The sequence below is a fragment of the Podarcis tiliguerta genome (assembly GCF_965153285.1).
Source record: "Podarcis tiliguerta genome assembly, chromosome: 4".
NCBI classification, from domain to species: domain Eukaryota; kingdom Metazoa; phylum Chordata; class Lepidosauria; order Squamata; family Lacertidae; genus Podarcis; species Podarcis tiliguerta.
This window is the reverse complement of record NC_139537.1, coordinates 24,284,023-24,305,836: the sequence shown is the minus strand read 5'-3', so window position 1 is coordinate 24,305,836 and position 21,814 is coordinate 24,284,023. Positions and strand designations below refer to the sequence as shown.

At 43.2% G+C, this 21,814-nt stretch overlaps 1 protein-coding gene across 12 annotated transcripts in view; it reads left to right on the top strand.

Annotated features, from left to right (window-relative positions):
* The window catches only part of ATP8A2 (ATPase phospholipid transporting 8A2), a 327,202-nt gene that overhangs the window by 217,852 nt on the left and 87,536 nt on the right, over positions 1-21,814 (top strand). For 10 of the 12 annotated variants that reach the window (XR_014510327.1, XM_083437037.1, XM_083437033.1 and 7 more), the window contains 3 exons: positions 1,895-1,956; positions 2,740-2,796; positions 7,756-7,863. Coding sequence is in view for 11 of the 12 variants with exons in the window: in XM_083437037.1 (XP_083293163.1) it covers positions 1,895-1,956; positions 2,740-2,796; positions 7,756-7,863 (227 nt within the window). In the remaining variant the exon portion in view is untranslated. The remainder of the gene's footprint in view (positions 1-1,894; positions 1,957-2,739; positions 2,797-7,755; positions 7,864-21,814) is intronic. The other 2 variants (XM_083437042.1, XM_083437038.1) reach the window with 1 other exon arrangement.

Below are 21,814 nucleotides of genomic sequence, written 5' to 3'. Positions count from 1 at the left end.
CCAGATATGCCATGGAAATGTCGTTGCTCACCCAAATTGACTGCTGCTATCAAGAGAGGGACAAGGGGAATGCAACCCTGTTGGTTCTTCTTCATTTCTCAGCAGTATTCAGTATTGACAGATGTACCCTCCTGGATCAGATCTATGGGTTGGGAGCTGGAGGCACCTTTAGGGTGGTTCCACTCTGAACTGCAGGACCAATAACAAAGAGTAACATTGGGAAACGCCTTCTCTGCTCCACAACACTTTTCTGCTGTGGGGCCCCAAAGGCTACCATTCAATCCCTGATGCTTTTTGATATCTATATGAAGCTGCTGGAGTCTGTCACCTGGTGACTTGGAAGTACCATGTCATCATTGTTGTCCCCTACAGTATCTGTTTTTAAGTGGCAGATTAAAACACATTTATTTTCTCCGGTTTATGGCTTTGGCTGGCACAAGAGACAGATTGCTGCTTAGTTGTCTGGATTTCTTGAGATGTTTATGTCTGACGTTTGTAGCCCTTGTATTGATTGGGGCATTTTAATAAATTTGAATTTAATAATTGCTATGTGCCACCCTGAAAACCTTTAGTTCGAAACGCAGAATGCAAACTTAAAGCATATTAACGATAATAATAACCATGATAAAATGATCATTAATGATGAATTTGTTGTCATCATTATTTCATTCAAGCAAGGGCATAACTCCTTCTTTCAGGCAACAATCACCTTGCAGATTGTGGCTCTAGGTTTCTGCTTTAGATCAGCCTCACCTAGGCAGACGTGTGTCGCTGGCTGCCATGTTGAAGCGAGATGGTTGTGTAATCCTTCTGAATTACAGCCCTTTTTGGATTAATTTGAGAATTCCTACAGCTGCCATGTGTTCCTTTTTTCATAGGAGCCCTTCTTCTTTTTTCCTCAGCAGGAACTAAGCACGAATAAACTTGGCTACTTGAAGTATTGCCAAGTTTGGCACCTCCATATGTTAAATTAACACGTATTCGCCTTTTTTTGTGTACTTACAGACAGGAGAAAGGGTGTTGGAATATAAGATGCCCAGTCCCTTTTTGCCATTAACACCCTCCAATAGCTTTTTAAGATAGCAGCTATATGCACCAAGGGAGGATTTTTGCTTCTCCTCTCTCTCTTGGTAACCTTTGGGGTAAAAAATATCCCCTCACTTCAAAGGAATCTAAAATAAAAGCACATATAGCAGGACTGCATCTGTATGCAGCACAGTGGCACGAAGATGATGTGGTAACTGGTATTCTTCATCTCCTATAGATATTTTGATTATTCGTTCTTGGCAGGAATTCCCCCTTCTGCTCAAACAACTCCTAATGGTGATGTGTGTGTGTGTACGCTATTTTTGAACATTTAATAGCTTCAGCATTGGCCAAGACAGTCATTACACTATTTGCTTCCAATGCGCTGCTTTTGAAAGAGCTTTGAGAAACCCAGTATGCAAAATTTATCCTCCCTACAAAGAGAAATCCAGGAGACATGTTTCAAAAACACATCAGGCTGTTAAAAGTGCGTTCAGGCTCATGCTGAATGTTTCCCAGTCGCTTGGTTACCTTTCACTACCTCTGCAGAAAGGAATGATGTTGTTCATGCTGCACCACCAGTTAAATGTGAGCTGGCATGTTTACATACACCTTTCTAATGTTTTTTCCTTAGCTTTCCTTAGCTAAAAAACAGATTTGTTTTTTAGCTCACCCGCTCTCTTTCTCTTCTCCTCTTTAGTTTTAAGATATTCTGTGAATTGAGATGATATTTTAAAAATTGCTCACGGTTGCATTTTACTAAATTTTGTTCAAACCGTTGAAAATCTTAAATAGCCTTTTTTAAAACAAGAATATCTCTTTGGCCAAATGAAATATTTAATATTTGTTATCTTCCTCTTTTTTCCAGACGCGGTATTTGCAAGTGGCCAGAGTGTAGACTACCTGTTTGTTGGAAATATAGTTTATACAGTAAGTTGCTAAAATCCAGCTACAATACTGCACATGGTCTTTGTTCGTGCGGCTGAACTTCTGTTGCTGAGCATTTCCCATGAACTGGTATTCCCTAGTATATACCACCTCTGACAGTGGAGGCACAACATAGCCATTGTGGCTAGTAGCCATTGATAGCCTTCTCTTCCATGAATTTTTCTAATCTTCTTTTAGTCATCCAAGTTGGTTGCCGTCACTACCTCTTCTGGGAGTGAATTCCCCAGTTTTACGATATGTTGCATGAACCTTAACCACATACCCTGGTTAAAATGATATGGTAAGCCAAACCTGGGCTTAGCTGCCATGCTGCACTAAGCTAAAATGACCCAGAAGGAGCAAATCAAATGTGAGCTCCTCTCTCAGAGCCAGCGTGTTTGCACAGTCCCATTGTTTGACGTACCATCTTGTGCAGACTTGGACCTTGTCCACTTGGCTAAACTGGTGCTGAGCATTTCCCAAGATGCCAGTTTTACCCAGGATCTCTAGGCATTCCCATCAGGACATGTGTTACACCATTTTGTAAACAGCTTCCTTAACCCCCCTGCTGTACTCCTGAAATGCGTTGAACACACTGCAACATTTAAAAGTAAAACGGCGCCTGGTTCCTACATTGTTGAGCTGTGATGTGCTTGTGGACATTCCTTAGATTTAACTATTGCTTTCTTTCTGAAAAGCCAGAGAGGGCGAAGCAAGTGTGAATGGGGAATGCATGCTGGGATTAAATGTTTTTCCTAACATTTTTCTCTCCCTCTACCCCTGCAGTATGTTGTGGTGACCGTCTGTCTGAAAGCTGGCTTAGAAACCACAGCATGGACAAAAGTAAGTATTAGAAATGTTTCAACCAGCACTCTCCCCTTATTCCTAATATTACTGAGCAAAGAAAAGAAAGGCATCTATTATACAGTGGTACCTCGGGTTAAGTACTTAATTCGTTCCGGAGGTCCGTTCTTAACCTGAAACTGTTCTTAACCTGAAGCACCACTTTAGCTAATGGGGCCTCCTGCTGCCGCTGCACTGCCGGAGCACGATTTCTGTTCTCATCCTGAAGCAAAGTTCTTAACTTGAGGTAATATTTCTGGGTTAGCGGAGTCTGTAACCTGAAGCGTATGTAACCTGAGGTACCACTGTACTTATATAGCACATCAGAGAAGGAAGCCTTCCAATTGTTTGCATACTCTTTGACACACACAAAATATCAGAACTATTTCCTATTACAGGGGCACAATGCAGTGCTATTTGCCACTGCATATTATGCTAGTACATGCAGTCTACAAAAGACTACTGCACTGTGGCCTCTGGTTTAGTGGGTAAGATCTTGCAGCACTGGCATCGCTGCAGCTTACCTGAACAAGGGCAGGGGAGCAAGGTGACTGCAAGGACAGCGGTGCGCAGACACACAAGTGGGAATGTTAGAATGGGCTCCTCCAGTGTGTCCATATAACCTTGGCGTGCTCATTGCCCTTCCCTAGCCCTGTGCAGTGAGCTGCAGCAATACCAGTGTCAGGAGTGCAACTTCACTGCTCTGCCTCACTACACTGGCCACTACCGATGACATATAACGCATCCCTACTGGAAAAAAAGGATATCTTGGTGTATGCATAGGTGAATGCTAAACTTCCCAGGTTTTCTGCTCTGATGACACGGAAGGGGGAGGCAGTTGATTTGTGCATAACATGGGATCACTTATGGAAATTAGTAGCATCCTAACTCCCTTTGGCATACCATAACAGGGAATTAAAATTGTGGTAAATGGTGTGTTTGTGTATGTGCTTATGAGTGGAAGAGGAATTTGAGCTAGTGGTAAGAAACCAGGAGGTGAGGTGTATTCCTGGGTTATTTATCATATTGAATTTTGGGAAAAGATGTGGCATAGCAAGTATGTGGCACAACTGCATTGCTCCCTGCCCTTTCCACAATGGAGGGTGAACCTCAAGGAAAATGAAATATCTTTCATATACGTTCTTGCGCATTGCTTGCACATAGCCTAACCAGCCTAAGCCCACGCTTTCAAAAAGTTTATTTGTGTCATATTACTAAGTCATATTACTTAGGTATACGGTGCCTTTTTAATTCTTACTAAATGCTAAATAGCATGATGCTTCTCTTACCTAATTCCACTGCCCATGACTGAAAATACAACAGTTATTGACTTTCTGCTATCAGGACTCAACCCAAAAAGGCTCTGGTGAAGCATTTGGAAACAGAGAGAAAGAGAGAGAGAGGAATTTGGGGAGCCATTTTTAAAAAAACAACACTTTGGTGTTTTTTCTTTTCTTTTTTAAGAACTTGATATGTAGGTGTGCTTCCTTCATACTTTTTTTTTAAAAAGTTGTCTTTTCTTCTAAGTCCACTTCCCAGTCTCTCACACACCATTGCTGGCAAGCCTTATTGTTTCAGCTGTGGCTTACTCACTCTGGGAAAGACTTCCTCCCAGCACTTGAGAAGTATTGAGAGCGTGCCATCGACTTAAGCCTCACCTCCATCATCGGGTGGATTGGTTACATTCAGTTTAGTCTCAGGAGTGAGAAACTCTCGCTGCTGAATGAGAGGATAGGATAGAGGGAAATGAAACGCTTGGATAAATAAATTCGGGGGGAGCGCACAGTAGCCGTTGCTCAATGCAGCAGAGAAGAAAGGTCTCCAGTTGTTTGCATGTTCTTCGACATGCACGGAAGTTCAGAACTGTTTGCTGTTATGCTGGAGCAAAACAGCGCCCTTTGCCACAGCGCATTATGCAACTACATGCGGTCTATGAAAAGCTACTGAGCCGCAAAGGCTGATACATTAGGACAAATGGGGCACTGCCTCACCAACCTCAGCCTGCCCTTAGCCTCCACTTCCTGCTTACAACCAGCCCAGGATGTGACTCTACCTGTCCGCTTCCTCCTCCTCAGTGTCAGTGTTGCCCTCGTAGAACTCAGCCAGAAGGAGGATGGGGACAAAGCTACACCTAGTTGGCTCTGGTTGTCATTGACCAAGGCTTCAGCTCCACCTTCTGTGGGTCTCCTTGCCTTTCGTTCCTGCCTGTCCCAACAGGCCCCTTCTGTGCCAACTCTTAAATGCCTGTTAAAAAAACTTTTCTATTCTGCCAGGCTTTTACAGGCAATTAAGACTACATCCTTCCCCAATGGTTAGCTGATGCCTGTTTTTAACATTTTTGTGGCTTTTTATGGTAGCTTGCTGCGACGGTAGCTCGCTGCGACTTGTTTGTCAAGCATTCTGAGGATAAAATCGCTTGCATCCAACAGGATGTTGACTCCACCGTTACAGCAGATGAATATTGAGAATAATAATAATAATAATTTATCCCCCGCCTATCTGACTGGGTTTCCCCAGCCACTCTGGGCTGCTTCTAACAAAATATTAAAAATACAATAAGACATCAAACATTAAAAAGTTCCCTAAACAGGGCTGCCTTCAGATGTCTTCTAAAAGTCAAATAGTTGTTTATTTCCTTGACATTGGATGGGATGGCATTCCACAGGGCGGGTGCCACCACTGAGAAGGCCCTCTGCCTGGTTCCCTGTAACCTCGTTTATCACAGTGAGGGAACTGCCAAAAGGCTCTCGGCGCTGGACCTCGGTGTCCGGGCTGAATGATGGGGGTGGAGACGACGGGGGGTGGAGAAGCATCCAGAGCAATCAAGTCCTGCTATATTGGATGAGTTTCAGTTAGTAAGGCTTGAGGGTGTGGTCAAGGTGCCTGGATTGGTCAGGGCAACAACCACTTGCGCTCTGGACTCTTGCCCCTCTGGGCTGATAACAACTAGTAGGAAGGGGACAGCTGGCTGGGCCAGGGATGTGATTAATGCCTCCTTGCGAAAAGAGGTGGTCCCTTGCTTGCTTAAAGGAAGCACTTGACTCTGCCTGTCATCAGCTCTGGCTCCGCCCACTGTTGGTGTTCCAGCCAATGGATGCCAGTCTGAACTTCAGTTAACTCATAGCAGATTTCCTGCATTGGGAGGGTCTGGATAAGATGACCTTTGAGGTCACCCCTGCCCCCAACTCTGTGATTCTGCTACTGAATAGACATAGGATTGCACTGCGGGAATTTCCAGAATTAAAAGAAATGTGTGTGGTTTCTGAATTGTCAATGTTTACTGTGTTATAGTGATTAGGGTTTTGTATGTTTTAGCAGTTTTACTCCTTAATCATGATGGTGATTTCGATTTAGTTTACTATCGTTAGAAACTTTGGGAACTGTTTTCAGGGAGGAATTGTTTTCAAAGCTCAGAAACTGTCCGAGGGCTTTAAAAATAAACAAAGCTTCATGTGGGTCCCATGTGGTCCATTCGATGAAGAACGCTTGTTTTCAAAATACTTTTTAAAAAAATGAAAACAAGTATTGCTATTATTCTTCCAAACACACTTTAAGGGGAAGAGACAGCAAACATTCTGCCGCTTAATGCTTTTTACCATTCCAAAAATTAAGACCAAAGCCAAAGTACGATATAGACATACCTGAACCAAAAAAAGGGAAAGAAAAACTTGGTGTCAAAAATGCTTTCTGTATTTCCACAGATTAACACCAGAGTGACGTGTGTGTGTGTGTTATAAATATTCAAAATACAGATGTTTTCCTGACATCCAGGTGTAATTCTGGGTATGTTCCAAAGCACACTGGTTTGGATTGAGTTTAAATTTATTGCATTTACATTTCTAAATTGCATCTCTATAGCCCACCTTACTTATGGTCGGCTTATCACTGCTCCTTACTGGGGGTGGGGCAGGGGTTAGAAGAGGAGCAGTAATGCACCAGCAAGGTCAGTGTGGTACACACACACAGCTGGGAACACTGGACTGGCTCTGCCAGTGCACTTGACCCAGTGGTTCACAAAGCAAGTGGTACAACCCGGGGGTGTGAGATTGCCTGGGGCGGGGTTGCAAAGAGTCATTGAGGTGGCTAGAGGGCACTGGAAGCATACATTTCTATCAGACGTTGGGATCACTGGATCAAGTTCATCAATCTCGTTGCATTAATTAAACTACAGTGGTATTTTGGTTTAAGAACAGCTTAGTTTATGAACAACTTGGATTAAGAACGCTGCAAACCCAGAAGTAGGTGTTTTGGTTTGTGAACTTTGCCTTAGAATAAGAACATGTTTCACTTCCTGTTGAGTGTTTTCCATTTGTAAATTGAGTCCCCCGCTGCTATAGGAAAGTATGCCTTGGTTTAAGAATGCTTTGGTTTAAGAACGGACTTCCGGAAAGGATTAAATTCGTAAACCAAGGTTTACGAATTTAAAGTTTAAACTGTATAAAGTTTTGAATAAATGTGCAATTAATGGTCACAGTTTTGGATTTTATTGTGTTATCCTTGGTGGGTTGTGCAAAGCGTAATGCTGAATAATTCTTTTCATGGGAGGCACTGGGGGATGAGGCTGTGGAACCAAGGGAGCAATGTTTGGGAACCTTACTGCCATCTCTCCCACTAGAGGCTGGGTGAATTCTACCTCTGCTGCCTCCTACCCTGTCCCTCTGAGCTAGATTCTTGGAGACAGGGGAACGTGGTTGGTTAGGGCTTTGTTTTGTTTTTAAATGCCTGGGATAAGCTAGCTTTGAAAGCAACGTGCTGCATTTCACAAAGAAAGGCTTTTAACACAGGATTCTTCCAAGCCGTTTAATCAATCTTGCTGCTGGCTGAAAATAAAGCGTGTTAGACAGCCTGGAGTGAGACTGACAAAAGCCTTAGGTGGGAGTAAAATAATACCTGAGAGTCAAGTGTGGGGGCAGGAGGAGGCTGTGCTGTGTGTCTTGATTTGTTTCTCTTTCCCTGCAGTTCAGTCACTTGGCTGTTTGGGGAAGCATGCTGCTCTGGCTGGTCTTCTTCGGAGTCTACTCCACCATCTGGCCCATCATTCCGATTGCACCAGACATGCTGGGGCAGGTCAGTCCTTGGGTTCCACAGTGGCAAAAGAGCACATTTGTGTGTGTGTGTTTTCTCAGGAGCAAATATACTTTGAGAAGCGAATAGTTTAGAGCTCCCAATTAGATCATCCACATTTAAGTAAGCTGTTGGGTTGTGGGTTTGTTTTGGCTTTCAAAAGGATTGCTCTACTCTGAGGTTACTTGAACTTTGTTTTAAAAAAAAATATCCTTGATGTGCAAAGTTATGCACGTCTTTAAAAAAAATATCAATCGATTACATGAGATCTAAATCAAAATAGGCCGTAACTTTTCTCCACCCTATTTTTTAATGTTGTTATTTTGTTAAGGTGATATCAGATAAAAGAAATAAAGAACTTTTTTCCACCCTGGATGAACAGGCAAAATATCATGATCCTATGCATGTATACACAGGAATAAATCCATGGTTTTAGTGGGACTCTACCCTGGGTGAAAGGGCTTGATTGCACAATCCTAAACATGTCTACTCAGAAGTAAATCCATGGTATTCACTGGGACTTATTCCCAGTAAAGTATGCACAGGATTGTAGCTGACATCACCACAGACACCATTGTTGTCCTTCAACACCGGTTAGTTCTATTGGTATACAGTACAAATTAAAAGTGCACCAGATGTAATCACTATGACTGTGGCTAGTTAAAGAAATATTAGTCCAAATAAATGAGTTTTAATCGACTGAGTATTATACCCACATTAGTCTTGACTGTGACTGAAGCAGTAGTCTTGAAGGGAGAAAATACGTTTTAGAAGAGTCACTACTTTTCTAAGATGGTGTCCACTATCTGCAATTTTTAATAAGTACTTGGCATTATTATTGTTGTTGTTGTTGTTGTGTTACCTGATCAATCTAGGTGTTGATTTAGTTACTTGACAAGTTTTTAATCAATGATCCAAATTGATTGATAAATGTTGCACCCCTAGTGTAAACCCCCAACTGTTGCACCCACAGTACAAATGTTGCTGAAAGAAACGGTAATGGAAGTACAAAAAGGCAAAGTTGGGTGCCATCGCTGCCCTTTTTCATTTGAAGCCTCCTTTGAAAATGCATTTCACCGAGGCAGGATATTGTGGTTCTGGTGGGTAGAATCCTGGGCGATATGTTCAACATCAGACACATGCATTTCTCCCAGTTACGAGCATGCATCTGTGATCAGGATTTGGCCATACATTAATCCTTTCCAGTGCTCCCCTCCCCCCTAGAAAAATAGGTACTCACATGAAGTTGTTACAGTAAGTGCCACAAGTTTTAACAAAAGAAAAAGAGGTGCTGTTACTGCGTACCCTTGAGGACCCCCTGAAAAAAGGCACCGATCCTCTCCATATATGATTTTCTGTTTTGTGGTTTCTTTTACAGAATACCATTTGCAAACTAAATGCTTACTAAAGCCACATTACATATCATTTCTGATTAAGTACCCAGTTTTTCTGGTATTCTTTTTCTCTGACTTGTCTAAGGGGCTGGAAATATATCTGTAAAATAAATTACTGGGTGACCATTTCCAAAAGGGAGTACTTACCCTTCAAATGTTAGTGAGGTTTTGGATTTGTTCCTTCGACATCTATTGAGTTCCAGGTGGTGAAATTCTCCCCTTTGGTGCCATGAATTCAACCTTTGGAGAATGGGACGTGGGGGGCAATAATGAGCCTGTCAAAACCACTCAGGAGTCTGCTGGGAATGTGAAAAATAAGAGACTCTGGGGATATATGTGTGTATGTGTGTATTTAATAAATGAAAGGTGAAATACTACAGGGAGTAAACCCAAATGAAAAATGTGTCATTCTAGCAAGATAGGACCAGGACAACATTTAAATCTAAAGAAATGCACTATACATATATATATATATATATATATATATATATATATATATATATTTCACTTGGTGGTATTGTCCCTTTGGTGAAATGTTTTGTGCTAGCAGGATGTTGACAGCAAGAAAACGCATAACCAAGTTGCTGGTGACTTCGTTGCACAGTAGATTTTGCAATCTGTTCCTCTGTGGGTTTCTGCTAGTTCAGTTGTTGCACAGTTTAGCAGATGGAGGAGGCAACCCTCCCCTTGACATCTCTGGCAGGCAGATTTGTGGGTTCCTGTAGCACGGTGGGAGAGCAGGTGCTTTGTATGCAGAAGGTCCAGGTTCAGTTTCCAGCATTGCCAGGTAAGACTTACAAAGAATCCTTGCTGAAACTTTAGCTGCCATTCATCATCTTCAGCTAGAGCTGGGAAGAACTTGGAGAGCTAGCTGGATGGACCTGAGCTGTTCTGCCTTGATGTTAGGCGGCTTTCTTTTACGTTCGCTAACTGGCTGTTTCCTACACCTCCTGTCCAAATATGCTGGAGAGAAGAGTAGTTCTGTATCAGTACCATCCGGGGAGAAGAGCAGTTCTAGTGAACCAAGCAAATTAATTTTAATAAAAACCCATTCCTGTGTACTAAAAAATACTCTAAAGACAGTTTTGTAAGGTTAAAGGTAAAGGGACCCCTGACCATTAGGTCCAGTTGTGGCCAACTCTGGGGTTGCGGCGCTCATCTCGCTTTATTGGCCAAGGGAGCTGGCGTACAGCTTCTGGGTCATGTGGCCAGCATAACTAAGCCGCTTCTGGCGAACCAGAGCAGCACATGGAAACGCCGTTTACCTTCCCGCCGACATGGTACCTATTTATCTACTTGCACTATGACGTGCTTTCGAACTGCTAGGTTGGCAGGAGCAGGGACCGAGCAATGGGAGCTCACCCTGTTGCGGGGATTCAAACTGCCAACCTTCTGTGTGGTTTAACACACAAAGCCACCCGCGTCCTTTTGTAAGGTTACTTCTCCTGTAATTCCATCTAATAAACAAGAGAAACTCTGCAGCCATTCTCTATTAAATCTGGTCGCAGTCTAATAAATATTTCATTGTGTTGCAGTATAAGACAGGGGATGCTGCAAGAGATTGCCATGGACAGCTTGATTGCTGTGGACAGCTTCCAAGGGTGAGGAGAGAGAGTGACAACTGACAGGACAAGGGTCTGCCAGCCTGCTTATGACGAACAGAGACAAAACCAAATTCCTTAGACGGCATTCCATGGCATCTTCATTATGCTCCGTTGTGCTATTTGCATCACCAGTTCTAATTCAAATTTCCATAAATAAGGCTGAAATTTGATTAGCAGAACTATGAAGCATATTTTGCAGCCCAAGAACAGTAGGCTCATAATGCCCCTGCAAATAGGTCAGCTTTTAATACAGGGATGAGGGAACTGAGGGCTTGCTGATGGAATCCTGCTCTTATTTAGATCTTTGCTGAATATTCTACAGTTTTAATGTCAAGTTAATCATAGCTGGGCAGGAATAATCGAACCCCCATTTTTAATTGTGAAGATGTTTACCTTTCCCTCATTGATTCAATACCGTTGTTTCCTATGGATGTTGCTTCTTCTTTCTTGGATCATGTATCATAAGAACATAAGAAGAACCTTGCCGGATCAAGTCAAAGCTCATCAGGTCCTGCATCTTATTCTCTCAGTGGCCAACCAGATCCGTAGGAAGCCCACAAACAGGATCCAAGTGCAATAGCACTCTCTCCACAGGATTTCCAGCAATACTGCCTCTTAACAGTGGAGGTGGATCATTTGGAGAATCAGATATCATGTTATGAACAGGATGTAGTCATAATCCTGCATATCCAATCAGTTTTGACTAAATGGTGATGTCCCTGAGGGCCGTTCAAGGAAGAACTAGTCAGGACAATACAAATGAATGTGCCAGCATTTATCCAGAAGCCTCAAAAACAGTCCAAATATTGGAGACGTTACCCAACAATGCTGGAAAAAATTGTGAAAACCTGTGAGTAATTTGAGCTGAGCCCTAATTTTATTGCAGCTACATTGGGGGGGGGGGGGAATCTGACACAATTGTGGTTAAACATCTGCTCCAACACAACACCCAGGTCCCAAAGTAAAGAATACAGTGCTAATAGCATTGAGTTTCTGTGTGAATATTTCAACGAAATGTTTTTCTAGTTAAAAAATGTAATTTAATACTCATTGGATTTCCCGAAACAAATGATGTCTTGAGATATGGCATTAAAGCCTCACTGGGGCTAAGGCAATATTTTATATTATTTTCATTCCAACCACAAGAATTACACAATGTGTGATTGAATGAGGTCATTAATGTAGCCCAGTATTGTAGCAGCGTGTTCCTAGATCGGTAATCAATTACCAGATACGTTAAAAGGCTGCTCATCGTCTAATCAAGAATGAAGAAGCGATCGGGGAGAAAGGGAGTCTGTCCAAACATACAGAGCACTTGGAGCGTTCATATTCCTTTCAAGAATTCCACTCCATCATTGAAATGTCAGGATTTGGCTTCCAGGACTTTACACAGCAAGTGAAGCAGAGTTTTAAAATCCAAGTCCTCTGAAAGGAGGCTCATAAAAATTAGATGGAGGAGGTGGGATGTATAAAAGCCGCATCAACTTTCAAGACGGTTCTTGCAAAATCTATTACCGATATACAAAACCAACTGCACTGAGTCCATGGTAGTCCACAGCTGAGAAAGAAAAATGGCTTTTCTTCCTCAGAGACAGAACATTCCCAATACTAGACGTATTCTATAGTACTAGTCAAGGGAGAAAGTCTTAAAAGCAAGACAGGAAGCAGACACCTTGGGGTATATTCTGGTGGTTATCATTAAAGCCCTAAATCAGGAGTAGCCAAGATGGTGCCCTTCATATGTTGTGGACTACAACTCCCATCATCTCTGCCCATGGGCTGTGCCATAGCTGGAGCAGATGACAGTTGATGTCCACAGCATTTGTGATGACTACCCCTGTGCTAAATGACTGAGGACTCAAAATACCCGAATCCTTGCATATTGCCCTGCCTGCGTATTAAGACCTTCATCTAAGGACCTCCTCAGAGAGCTATCCATTGCTGAAACGTGTGATATACATGCTTTAATCACAGAGCCTTTTCTGCTACAGTGCCCCAGGTTTGAAATATCCGTGACTCAAGTGGTGAGGTTAACAGAAATATCTGGAAAACTGCCTCCTTCCCTACAGACCCTCTCAGGTCTAAGGCTGGCAAAGAGGACCCTCTCGGTAGTTCTGCCACCCTCAAGGAATTTCTCTGTGGCAGCTCCTAAACTGTAGAATTCCCTCCCCACAGAGGCACATCTAGCTAAAGATGTAAATATTTACCCCAAAATAGACAGGCAGACAGATTGGGGCCTACCCTCTTCCTTTGACTGTTTCTTGTTTTAAACTGATAATAGCAGTGTTGTGTTTTCAAGCTATTGTAACCAACCCTGGAATCTTATGGTTAAGGCTAGGTAAGGACTTGAATAAATAATCATTATCATCATGGCATATTTTGGGTGCCAGATTAAGACATTCAGGTTTTCCCAGGCAATCTGAAGGGATTACATTTATTTTCAGTCTGCTTTAAACAGAAAGGAAAAGGCTATTATCTTGTAGTTTGTATTGTTTTATGATGGACTTTGTTTTTACTGTGTTTGTGTTGCTGTTTTTGATCTGTTTGGCTGAAGGACAATTTAGAAATCTTTAAAAAATAAACAAATATCCTAAAGCAGGAGTGGAGAACCTGTGGTTCTCCTGGTGTTATTGGACCTCATTTCCCATAATTCCTGGCCATTGACCATCCTGGTTGGGGCTTAAGGGAGTTGAAATCCACTAACATCTTGGGAGGGCCACAGGTTCTTCATGCCTGATCAGGGAAACACTCATGAGAAAGAGCCCATGTAGAAATGATAGCCTAGCCCAGTGGTTTTCAAAGGGTATGCCACGTAGGAGAGGAGAGGATTGCGAGTGTGGTGGGAAGATTCAAGGACAACCAAAAAACATTTAAACATTTCATTGTACAGTGGTACCTCGGGTTACAAACACCTCAGGTTACAAACACTTCGGGTTACAGACTCCGCTAACCCAGAAGTAGTACCTTGGGTTAAGAACTTTACCTCAGGATGAGATCAGAAATCGCATGGTGGTGGCGCGGCAGCAGTGAGAGGCCCCATTAGCTAAAGTGGTATCTCAGGTTAAGAACAGTTTCAGGTTAAGAACGGACCTCCAGAATGAATTAAGTTCATAACAAGAGGTACCACTGTAGTGTAGTGTAGTAGAAACTAATTGTTTTATACTTTCTGGATGTGCCATGATCATATTATAAAGTAATTGTGTTATAAATCAAGCATTGCTAGGAGTTTCTTTTTGTTTTCCAGTGTATTTCTTATCAATAAAAAAATCGGTGTGGGGCGAGCAGATTTTTATTCTTAAAGTGTGGCCCAGAGAAGAAAGTTTGAGAACCACTAACCTAGCCAGTAAATGGAATAGAACTAGCTAGAACTAGACAACGGGGTCAGAAGCCTCAGATTTCAGGCCTTAAAGAGATTCCCAGCTGAGATCAAGAACTATTTCCCCATCTTACCCTTCCCTTTGTGTGTTGATAGAGCTGCTGAGTTAGGCGCTCCATGAGAGCTTTAAGCTTCTCTTTGAAGCTTCTGACATGAGCCATCATGGAAGACAGGATACAAAATTAGATGGACCATTAATATGTTCTGGTTTGGTAATTCTCGTTTCCCTTTCTTAGTACAAGCTTCTCGTGTTTTGTCATGGACTAATTTATTTTGTTCCCATGCCACAAAGGTGATTTGTATTGCACAGAAAAAGGACTGGGGCTCTTTTTAAATTTTATTTTAATGTTTCCTTTAAGGAAAGGCTTTTAAAAAGGAAGTTTCATGTATTGCATTGCATTATGAAGTATTTATTGGTTCGGAGGGATTTCATTCCCCCTGAGTCACATGTTGCCTAGTCTTTGTCTAAGAAAAGATTGCAGTTACTCAGTCATGTTCTTAATCTCAGGTCGCTCAATACCTTCCACCATTAAGCCAGTGGTTAGAGGTCCATATTTGACCACCGCTTTCTAGCCATTTTTATTCTGTTTTATATCCAATTTTCCATGTTCTTCCTGACAGAGAGAGAAAAAATGAAGCTCAGAAAGAAAACTGGGAACTGAATCAGCACTTCTTCTTTCCCTCACCCCCACAAAGCAATTTCTGGAAATGTGAAGCCATCTCCCGCTGATCCCAAGTGGTTCCCATGGGTAGCGTTTAACCAGGGGTTCAGACTGCATACGATTATTCTTCAGAAGTATGCGTATGTATCTGACCAGATCACTGGTTCTACATACGGAATAACTATTACTGCAAACAAATGTTCCTATGCACTAGGCATGGGTGCCAAAAGCACAAATCCTTACATATCTTATTAAAGAGAAGCTGCCAGACTTACATGAACACCGGGGGTCAATCGCTCAGTGGCAGATCACATGCTTTGCATTCAGAATTCCCAGCATCTCCAGATAACCCCGTCTGAAAACTTGGGGAGCCCCACCACCACTGTAGAGAAAACTGAGCCAGCTGGACCAAAGGTCTGACTGGGGAATAAGGCAGATTCCCATATCCCAATCCCATTGGTTTTTAAAGTGTGGGGGTGAGGGATTGTTTCACCTATGCGAATAGGCACTGCTAATTTCCCAAACTAATAAAATAGATACTTTGTTGTTTATTCGTGTCCGACTCTTCGTGACCCCATGGACCAGAGCACGCCAGGCACTCCTGTCTTTCGCTGCCTCCCGCAGTTTGGTCAGCCTCATGTTTGTAGCTTCGAGAACACTGTCCAACCATCTCGTCCTCTGTCGTCCCCTTCTCCTTGTGCCCTCCATCTTTCCCAACATCAGGGTCTTTTCCAGGGAGTCTTCTCTTCTCATGAGGTGGCCAAAGTATTGGAGCCTCAGCTTCACGATCTGTCCTTCCAGTGAGCACTCAGGGCTGATTTCCTTCAGAATGGATAGGTTTGATCTTCTTGCAGTCCCTGGGACTCTCAAGAGTCTCCTCCAGCACCATAATTCAAAAGCATCAGTTCTTCAGCGATCAGCCTTCTTTATGGTCCAGCTCTCACTTCCATACATCACAACTGGGAAAACCATGGCTTTAACTATACGGACCTTAAATAGATACTATACAGACCTTAAATAGATACTATGGGGTATAAAAAGCCCTAACCATGTCCAACACACTTAAAATAGCACTACTTTTTTGCAATTCAATCTTGAATGTATCCTTGCTGAGAATCTTCTTTCCAGAGACACACATACAGAAAATTGAAATGGTGTTGCTCGTTGTTACCTTACACAAGAGGGACCTGCCTTTCATGAGGGGGGAAACAACAGATTCAACCAGAGGGGGTGCTCTTTCAGGCCACCTGACCCTGAAACCAGGCTTTTCCATGAATGTACTTGGCCAAGGAACTGCCTTGTAGAGCCGCTAAAAGGGGGCTCCTTCAAGAGAGAGGGAAAGAGATTGCTCTTAGCAAACACTTCCTGTGCAACTTGGAATAGGCCGAGGATTCTGTGGGGAGATGGAACTCCAGCTGTGTCCTCACCCAGCTCTGTCATGTCTTCCAGGAAAGGGCTGGAGATTCAACTTTCATCTTCCATCTAAACCAGGCTTAGTTAACCAGCTGTTGCTCCTGGAAACAGAAGAAAGATCATTTCCATTAGCTTCAAGCGCTATCTTCATGGGAATGTAGTTGTTGCATCGCTCCTTTTCAGGGTTTTGTATTGCTCCTTTTAGAGGTGGCTAGGGATAGCCAAATCTGCCAGTTTTGAGTTCTCAAAGTTTCTCATTTTTCCAGTCTAGAGTTCAGTTCTCCCCATTTCTACCTCAGTTTGCATTTTTAAAAAAGCAAAACATGAAAATTAATCAAACTTTTAATGTAAATTCCTCCTAATAGACATTTTGAGCATTTGCTATGTTCCCTCATATTTTTCTTGGCACTTTTTCCTATTATTATTATTATTTATTGAATTTATATATCACCCTATACCCAGAGGTCTCAGGGCTGTTCACAGAACAAAATCAAAATATAAAACCACAAAATATATAATCAAAATAAAAACAACCCAATACAATCCCCCCCCCCCAAAAAAAAACCCACCACATTTTAAAAGGGCAGAGGAAAATTCTTCTTTTCGGCTCAGGTTTTCTGGTCCCAACAGTTACTGTTTTTGCTCTTTCAACTTCTCGTGTTTCGATAGCGCTTGGCAGCGGCTGGGAAATTGGCCGTTCCAACTGTGGTTTGTTTTGTGTATGATCGTTCACATTTTACACAGCAGCGTGGACATTTCAGCCCATGGAAACTCTTCATTCACGTATTAAGTCAGAAATCAGATTTCTGTCTACAGGCACACAGGCTTTCTCGTCCCAGTCTTGTTTGCTTTCATTGTTAATGGTCTCTGGTCCGTTTGATGTGGCTTTCAAACTTTTCTTGGACTGTACTCTAGGCAGGCACATCAGCATAGCATAATGGATGGTGCGTGCCTTTGCAAAGACGTATGGAAGGGATTTCAGTGGTTCTCAAGCTGTGAGCTGGACTTACTAAGGGAGTAATGGCAGTACCTGGTGGAGGATGAGAAAGAGCTTTTGCCTTGCCTCTCTCTCTCTCTCTCTCTCTCTCTCTCACACACACACACACACACACACACACACACACAGAGTGAGAGAGAGAGAGACTCTTTTATACTGTATAGACTTGGGTCTGGTTTGTGTGTGTTTTTAAACACACACACACACCATAAATCGTTGACCTTGGTTAAGAAAGACCTTCGGGAGTGATGTAAATGGAAGTTATCTTTCTTGGCTAAGGAAAACACTGTGTGCGCTTTAATTTGGCTGGGGTGCAGAGTGCTGACTTCTAGTCCGCACACCTGTTCTTAATCTTCACAAGTGCACTGCAGAAGACGGTAGGCAGCCAGTGAAGACTCAATTCTTCCCTGCCTCGGTATGGACCCTGGGGAAACGTCTTGCCATTTTTCTTGGCTAACCGGATAGCATTTCCCAGAGGAGCCAGGCTATTGCTCCCAGCAAACAGAAGGGAAGCAGCACAGACTTCTAAACTTGATGGACACTGATTGGTTCTATCCTGGAAGCAGGAGCAGTTTATCGTGCTGGCTGAAGAGGAAGCGCACATTAATTTCTTTGAAGGGTGCTCTTTTTCACTGTATAAAGCTAGAATTGGGGGGACGGGGACACATGGGATTGGCAAACATTGTCTGCATTGCTCTCGTGCTGTTTTTAAGGGGATGCCTGTAAACTGCTAGTAAATAAATAAATAACAGGTGCTCAAGTTGATCTTGAGATTCATCATCTCTGCACTGCTGATTGATAGCCTGAAGGCTAAACTACATATGCCATTCATCACTTGCAAGGTTTCTGTTTCACAAATTGCCAGGTTGGGAGGGGGGCTCCAGTTGTGATGTGCAGGGGGTTGGGGGGGAGCATTAGCCCTTTGCTCTGGATTTGCCCCACACCTGAAATTTGCACTGGGAGGGGGGGGAGCAGCTCACATTTCCTCCAGTGGGAGCTTTATTTGCAGTGTGGGTGGTATGCATGGAGGACCCAGTCTGGATTGAGAGTCCAGTGGTTGCAAAAGTTTAAAGTCCTTTTGACTTCGATGGGCATCTAGTCCAACCCCCTGCAATGCAGGGATAGTCCCTGTGCTACCTGGGGAAGCTTGAGATTGAACCTGGGATTGACCAGATGCCATGTTTTAGACATGGCAAGGCATCCAGATAGCATGATAATTTTATTGTTTTGAGTGTGCATTACTTTCTACACATCAGCATCGTTTCTGTAATTCAAAACAGACCCTGTGTAATGGCAGAAAACAGTACATTTTCTGCAAGGACAACAAAAAAATGATACTTCTACTGATGAGATCTAGAGATGGAGGAATCTGTCAGTTTTGGTTTCTCATTTTTCCCGTCTTAAATTCACTTCTCCACATTTCTGCAGCAATTTGGAATTCTTCTTTTTTTAATTATTCGTAAAAAAATCCTCAGCATCTCAGCACATTTTTTTTTTTTTTTGCAAGCAATGTTCCCAAATATAATGCATTTCTGTCTGTTGTTTTCACTAATATATACTTTTCTGTACACATTGATTGGAGATCTACACCACAAAATTTGGGAAGGAGCAAATTTCAAAGTATCGCTGTCTTTTAGTTCAAGACAGCAGAGAAGGGGGGCGCAGTGCAAAGGCACTGGCGGAATCACAGGGTCGGCTCTGCAAGTGCATTTGCAACAAGTGGACCTTGCCATGCCTTCCCACTCACTCTGTAGCTTCTGGTAAGGAGCACCGTAGCAACAAACAGGAAGTCAGCTGTGTGGCCACAGCTCTTCAGTCCATCCGCCACTGAGAATCTACATGATTGTATTAGGAGTGCATAAATGTAATTGACACATGCTATTCCTTTTTTAGGGTTTTTTTTAATATTTGTTGGCTCAGATTTTTCAGATTTGTTGTGGTTTGATTTCTAAGCAAAGGGTGTAATTAGCTACAGTATTCTGGGAAATAATGGTGTTAGCCAAAGCCTTGTTTGGGAATAAGAAACCTCTGATTCAACGTGGCAGAACATGTTTGACTTTACCCTCTCTAGAGGCGGATTTCTTTTTGTGCTGAACAACTCTTTTTTTTCCTTTTCTTTTTAGTGTTTGGGGTGAGGGGAGAGGTGTTGTTGGGCTATTCATGTCCATGATGTTCCCAGGCTGTAAAATGTTGACATAAGCCTGCACAGTTTCTTGCTCTGCATACAATTGCTTTCTTTCTTCTTTCCTTCTTCTTGCTCCCTTGCTGAAAGCTCGCAGGCTTTGTTCCAAGGATTGCAACCAAAGGTATATAATGTTATAACACACAGGAGATCTGTTGATTTCATTGTACAAACTTCAGAGGAGCGTTCATGCGCTCTGCCTTTGACATCAGTTGCGGGAAATTCTTCATTGCTCTGTTCAGTGCAATAAACAGACCTCCTGTATGCAGCCGTCTCCTGTAGGGAATCCCCCTTGGTTTTTGCACTCACTAAGTTAAGAGCCCTTGGACTCTTCGTGGAGAAATTCAGGTTCTTCCAAGAGGGAACCAAAGAGGATATGAGCAGGGAGGCGGAAAGTGGCTGAAAGCTATTAAAACCCTCGAGACCTCTTGATCTGGCCATTGGTACCATCCAGGCTGCCACCACCCTCCTTGAGTATGTTTGCCTGGCAGGAATGCGACCTTGAACACCAATAATGCCTCTTGCTTGGATGGAGGACAGAGAGGGATGTGTGAGTGTGGAGGGAAAACTTGCCTATTGTCTAAGAGGCTGTTGGGGTGAAGTCATTAGCAGCACAGAAGTGGCACAAGCCAATCATCTTAGGGATTCCGCTCTGGATTTGTGTAGGGTTTACTCTTTCGCCAATATGGTGTAGTGGTTAAGAGTGGTGGACTCATAATCTGGTGAACTGGGTTCACCTCCCTGCTCCTCCACATGCAGCTGCTGAGTGACCTTGGGTTAGTCACACTTCTCTGATGTCTCAGCCCCACTCACCTCACAGAGTGTTTGTTGTGGGGGAGGAAGGGAAAGGAGATTGTTAGCCGCTTTGAGACTCCTTAGGGTAGTGATAAAGCGGGATATCAAATCCAAACTTTTCTTCTCCCAAAGATATCCCACAAAGCAGCAGAGGTTTAGGATCAGAGCTTTCCTTCTCCTACCTTCCCAAGTTGACAAACCCCATCTGCCCCTTAATTCCCTCTGCAGCATGTGCGGAAACCACCTTCTTCAACATTGAAATCCACTATTGGTTTTGTCCACTGAGTCTGCCAGAGCCTTTCTTTGCACGCAGAGAAAATCCCTAACTCACCAAGGATTTAAGACCTATCGGCTACCCTCACCTGATTTAGTCGGCTAGTTGAAACTGTTCCCGTAGTGTCGCATGCTGACAGCTTCTAGGAGCCACAGGTGAGAGCTGAGTGCAGGATAGAGACCAAAGGGGGAACAAGCTATCCAGAGGTACTCCCCTTCCTCTAATACCCCATAGAGTTACAGTCATATGTATTGCTTTGCTAACTTTTGCCTCTGGCCCTAGCCACCACCAGCATGTGGCCCTCAGGAAGTTTCCCAGAAGGCAACGTGGCCCCTCGGCCAAAAAGGTCCCCCCACTGCTCTAGAACTCTGCTTTTATCTGAACTCTGTGTGTGATGCTTCATATTGACTTTGGGAAAACACGCCCTGTGAGATGACCAGCCAAGAGAGATGCCTGCTGAGGAGCCTGATGAAAGGTGCAAAAATCTAAATGTAAATCAGATTGAGCAGGTAGATTCCAGCTAAGCCCCTACCTGTTCAGTATAGGCTTTTTCATAAAGCATGCCTTAAGCAGGCTTGCGTGGACGCAGTTCCCACTGTCGCATGCTGACAGCTTCTAGGAGCCACAGGTGAGAGCTGAGTGCAGGATAGAGACCAAAGGGGGACAAGCTATCCAGAGGTACTCCCCTTCCTCTAATACCCCATAGAGTTACAGTCATATGTATTGCTTTGCTAACTTTTGCCTCTGGCCCTAGCCACCACCAGCATGTGGCCCTCAGGAAGTTTCCCAGAAGGCAACGTGGCCCCTCGGCCAAAAAGGTCCCCCCACTGCTCTAGAACTCTGCTTTTATCTGAACTCTGTGTGTGATGCTTCATATTGACTTTGGGAAAACACGCCCTGTGAGATGACCAGCCAAGAGAGATGCCTGCTGAGGAGCCTGATGAAAGGTGCAAAAATCTAAATGTAAATCAGATTGAGCAGGTAGATTCCAGCTAAGCCCCTACCTGTTCAGTATAGGCTTTTTCATAAAGCATGCCTTAAGCAGGCTTGCGTGGACGCAGTTTATATGGGCTTGAATGGGCTGTGAAGAGCAGAGTCATTACGGCCTTGATCGCCGGACACACTTTCGACTTCCTCCTTTTAGATGAGAAGAGAAATTGCACGCACCAGAGAATAAATGTCAAATGGAGCAAAAGAGAAACAAGAGACTTTGCCTGAGTTAAATTATGCTCATTAATTCAATTTGAGCCAGGAATG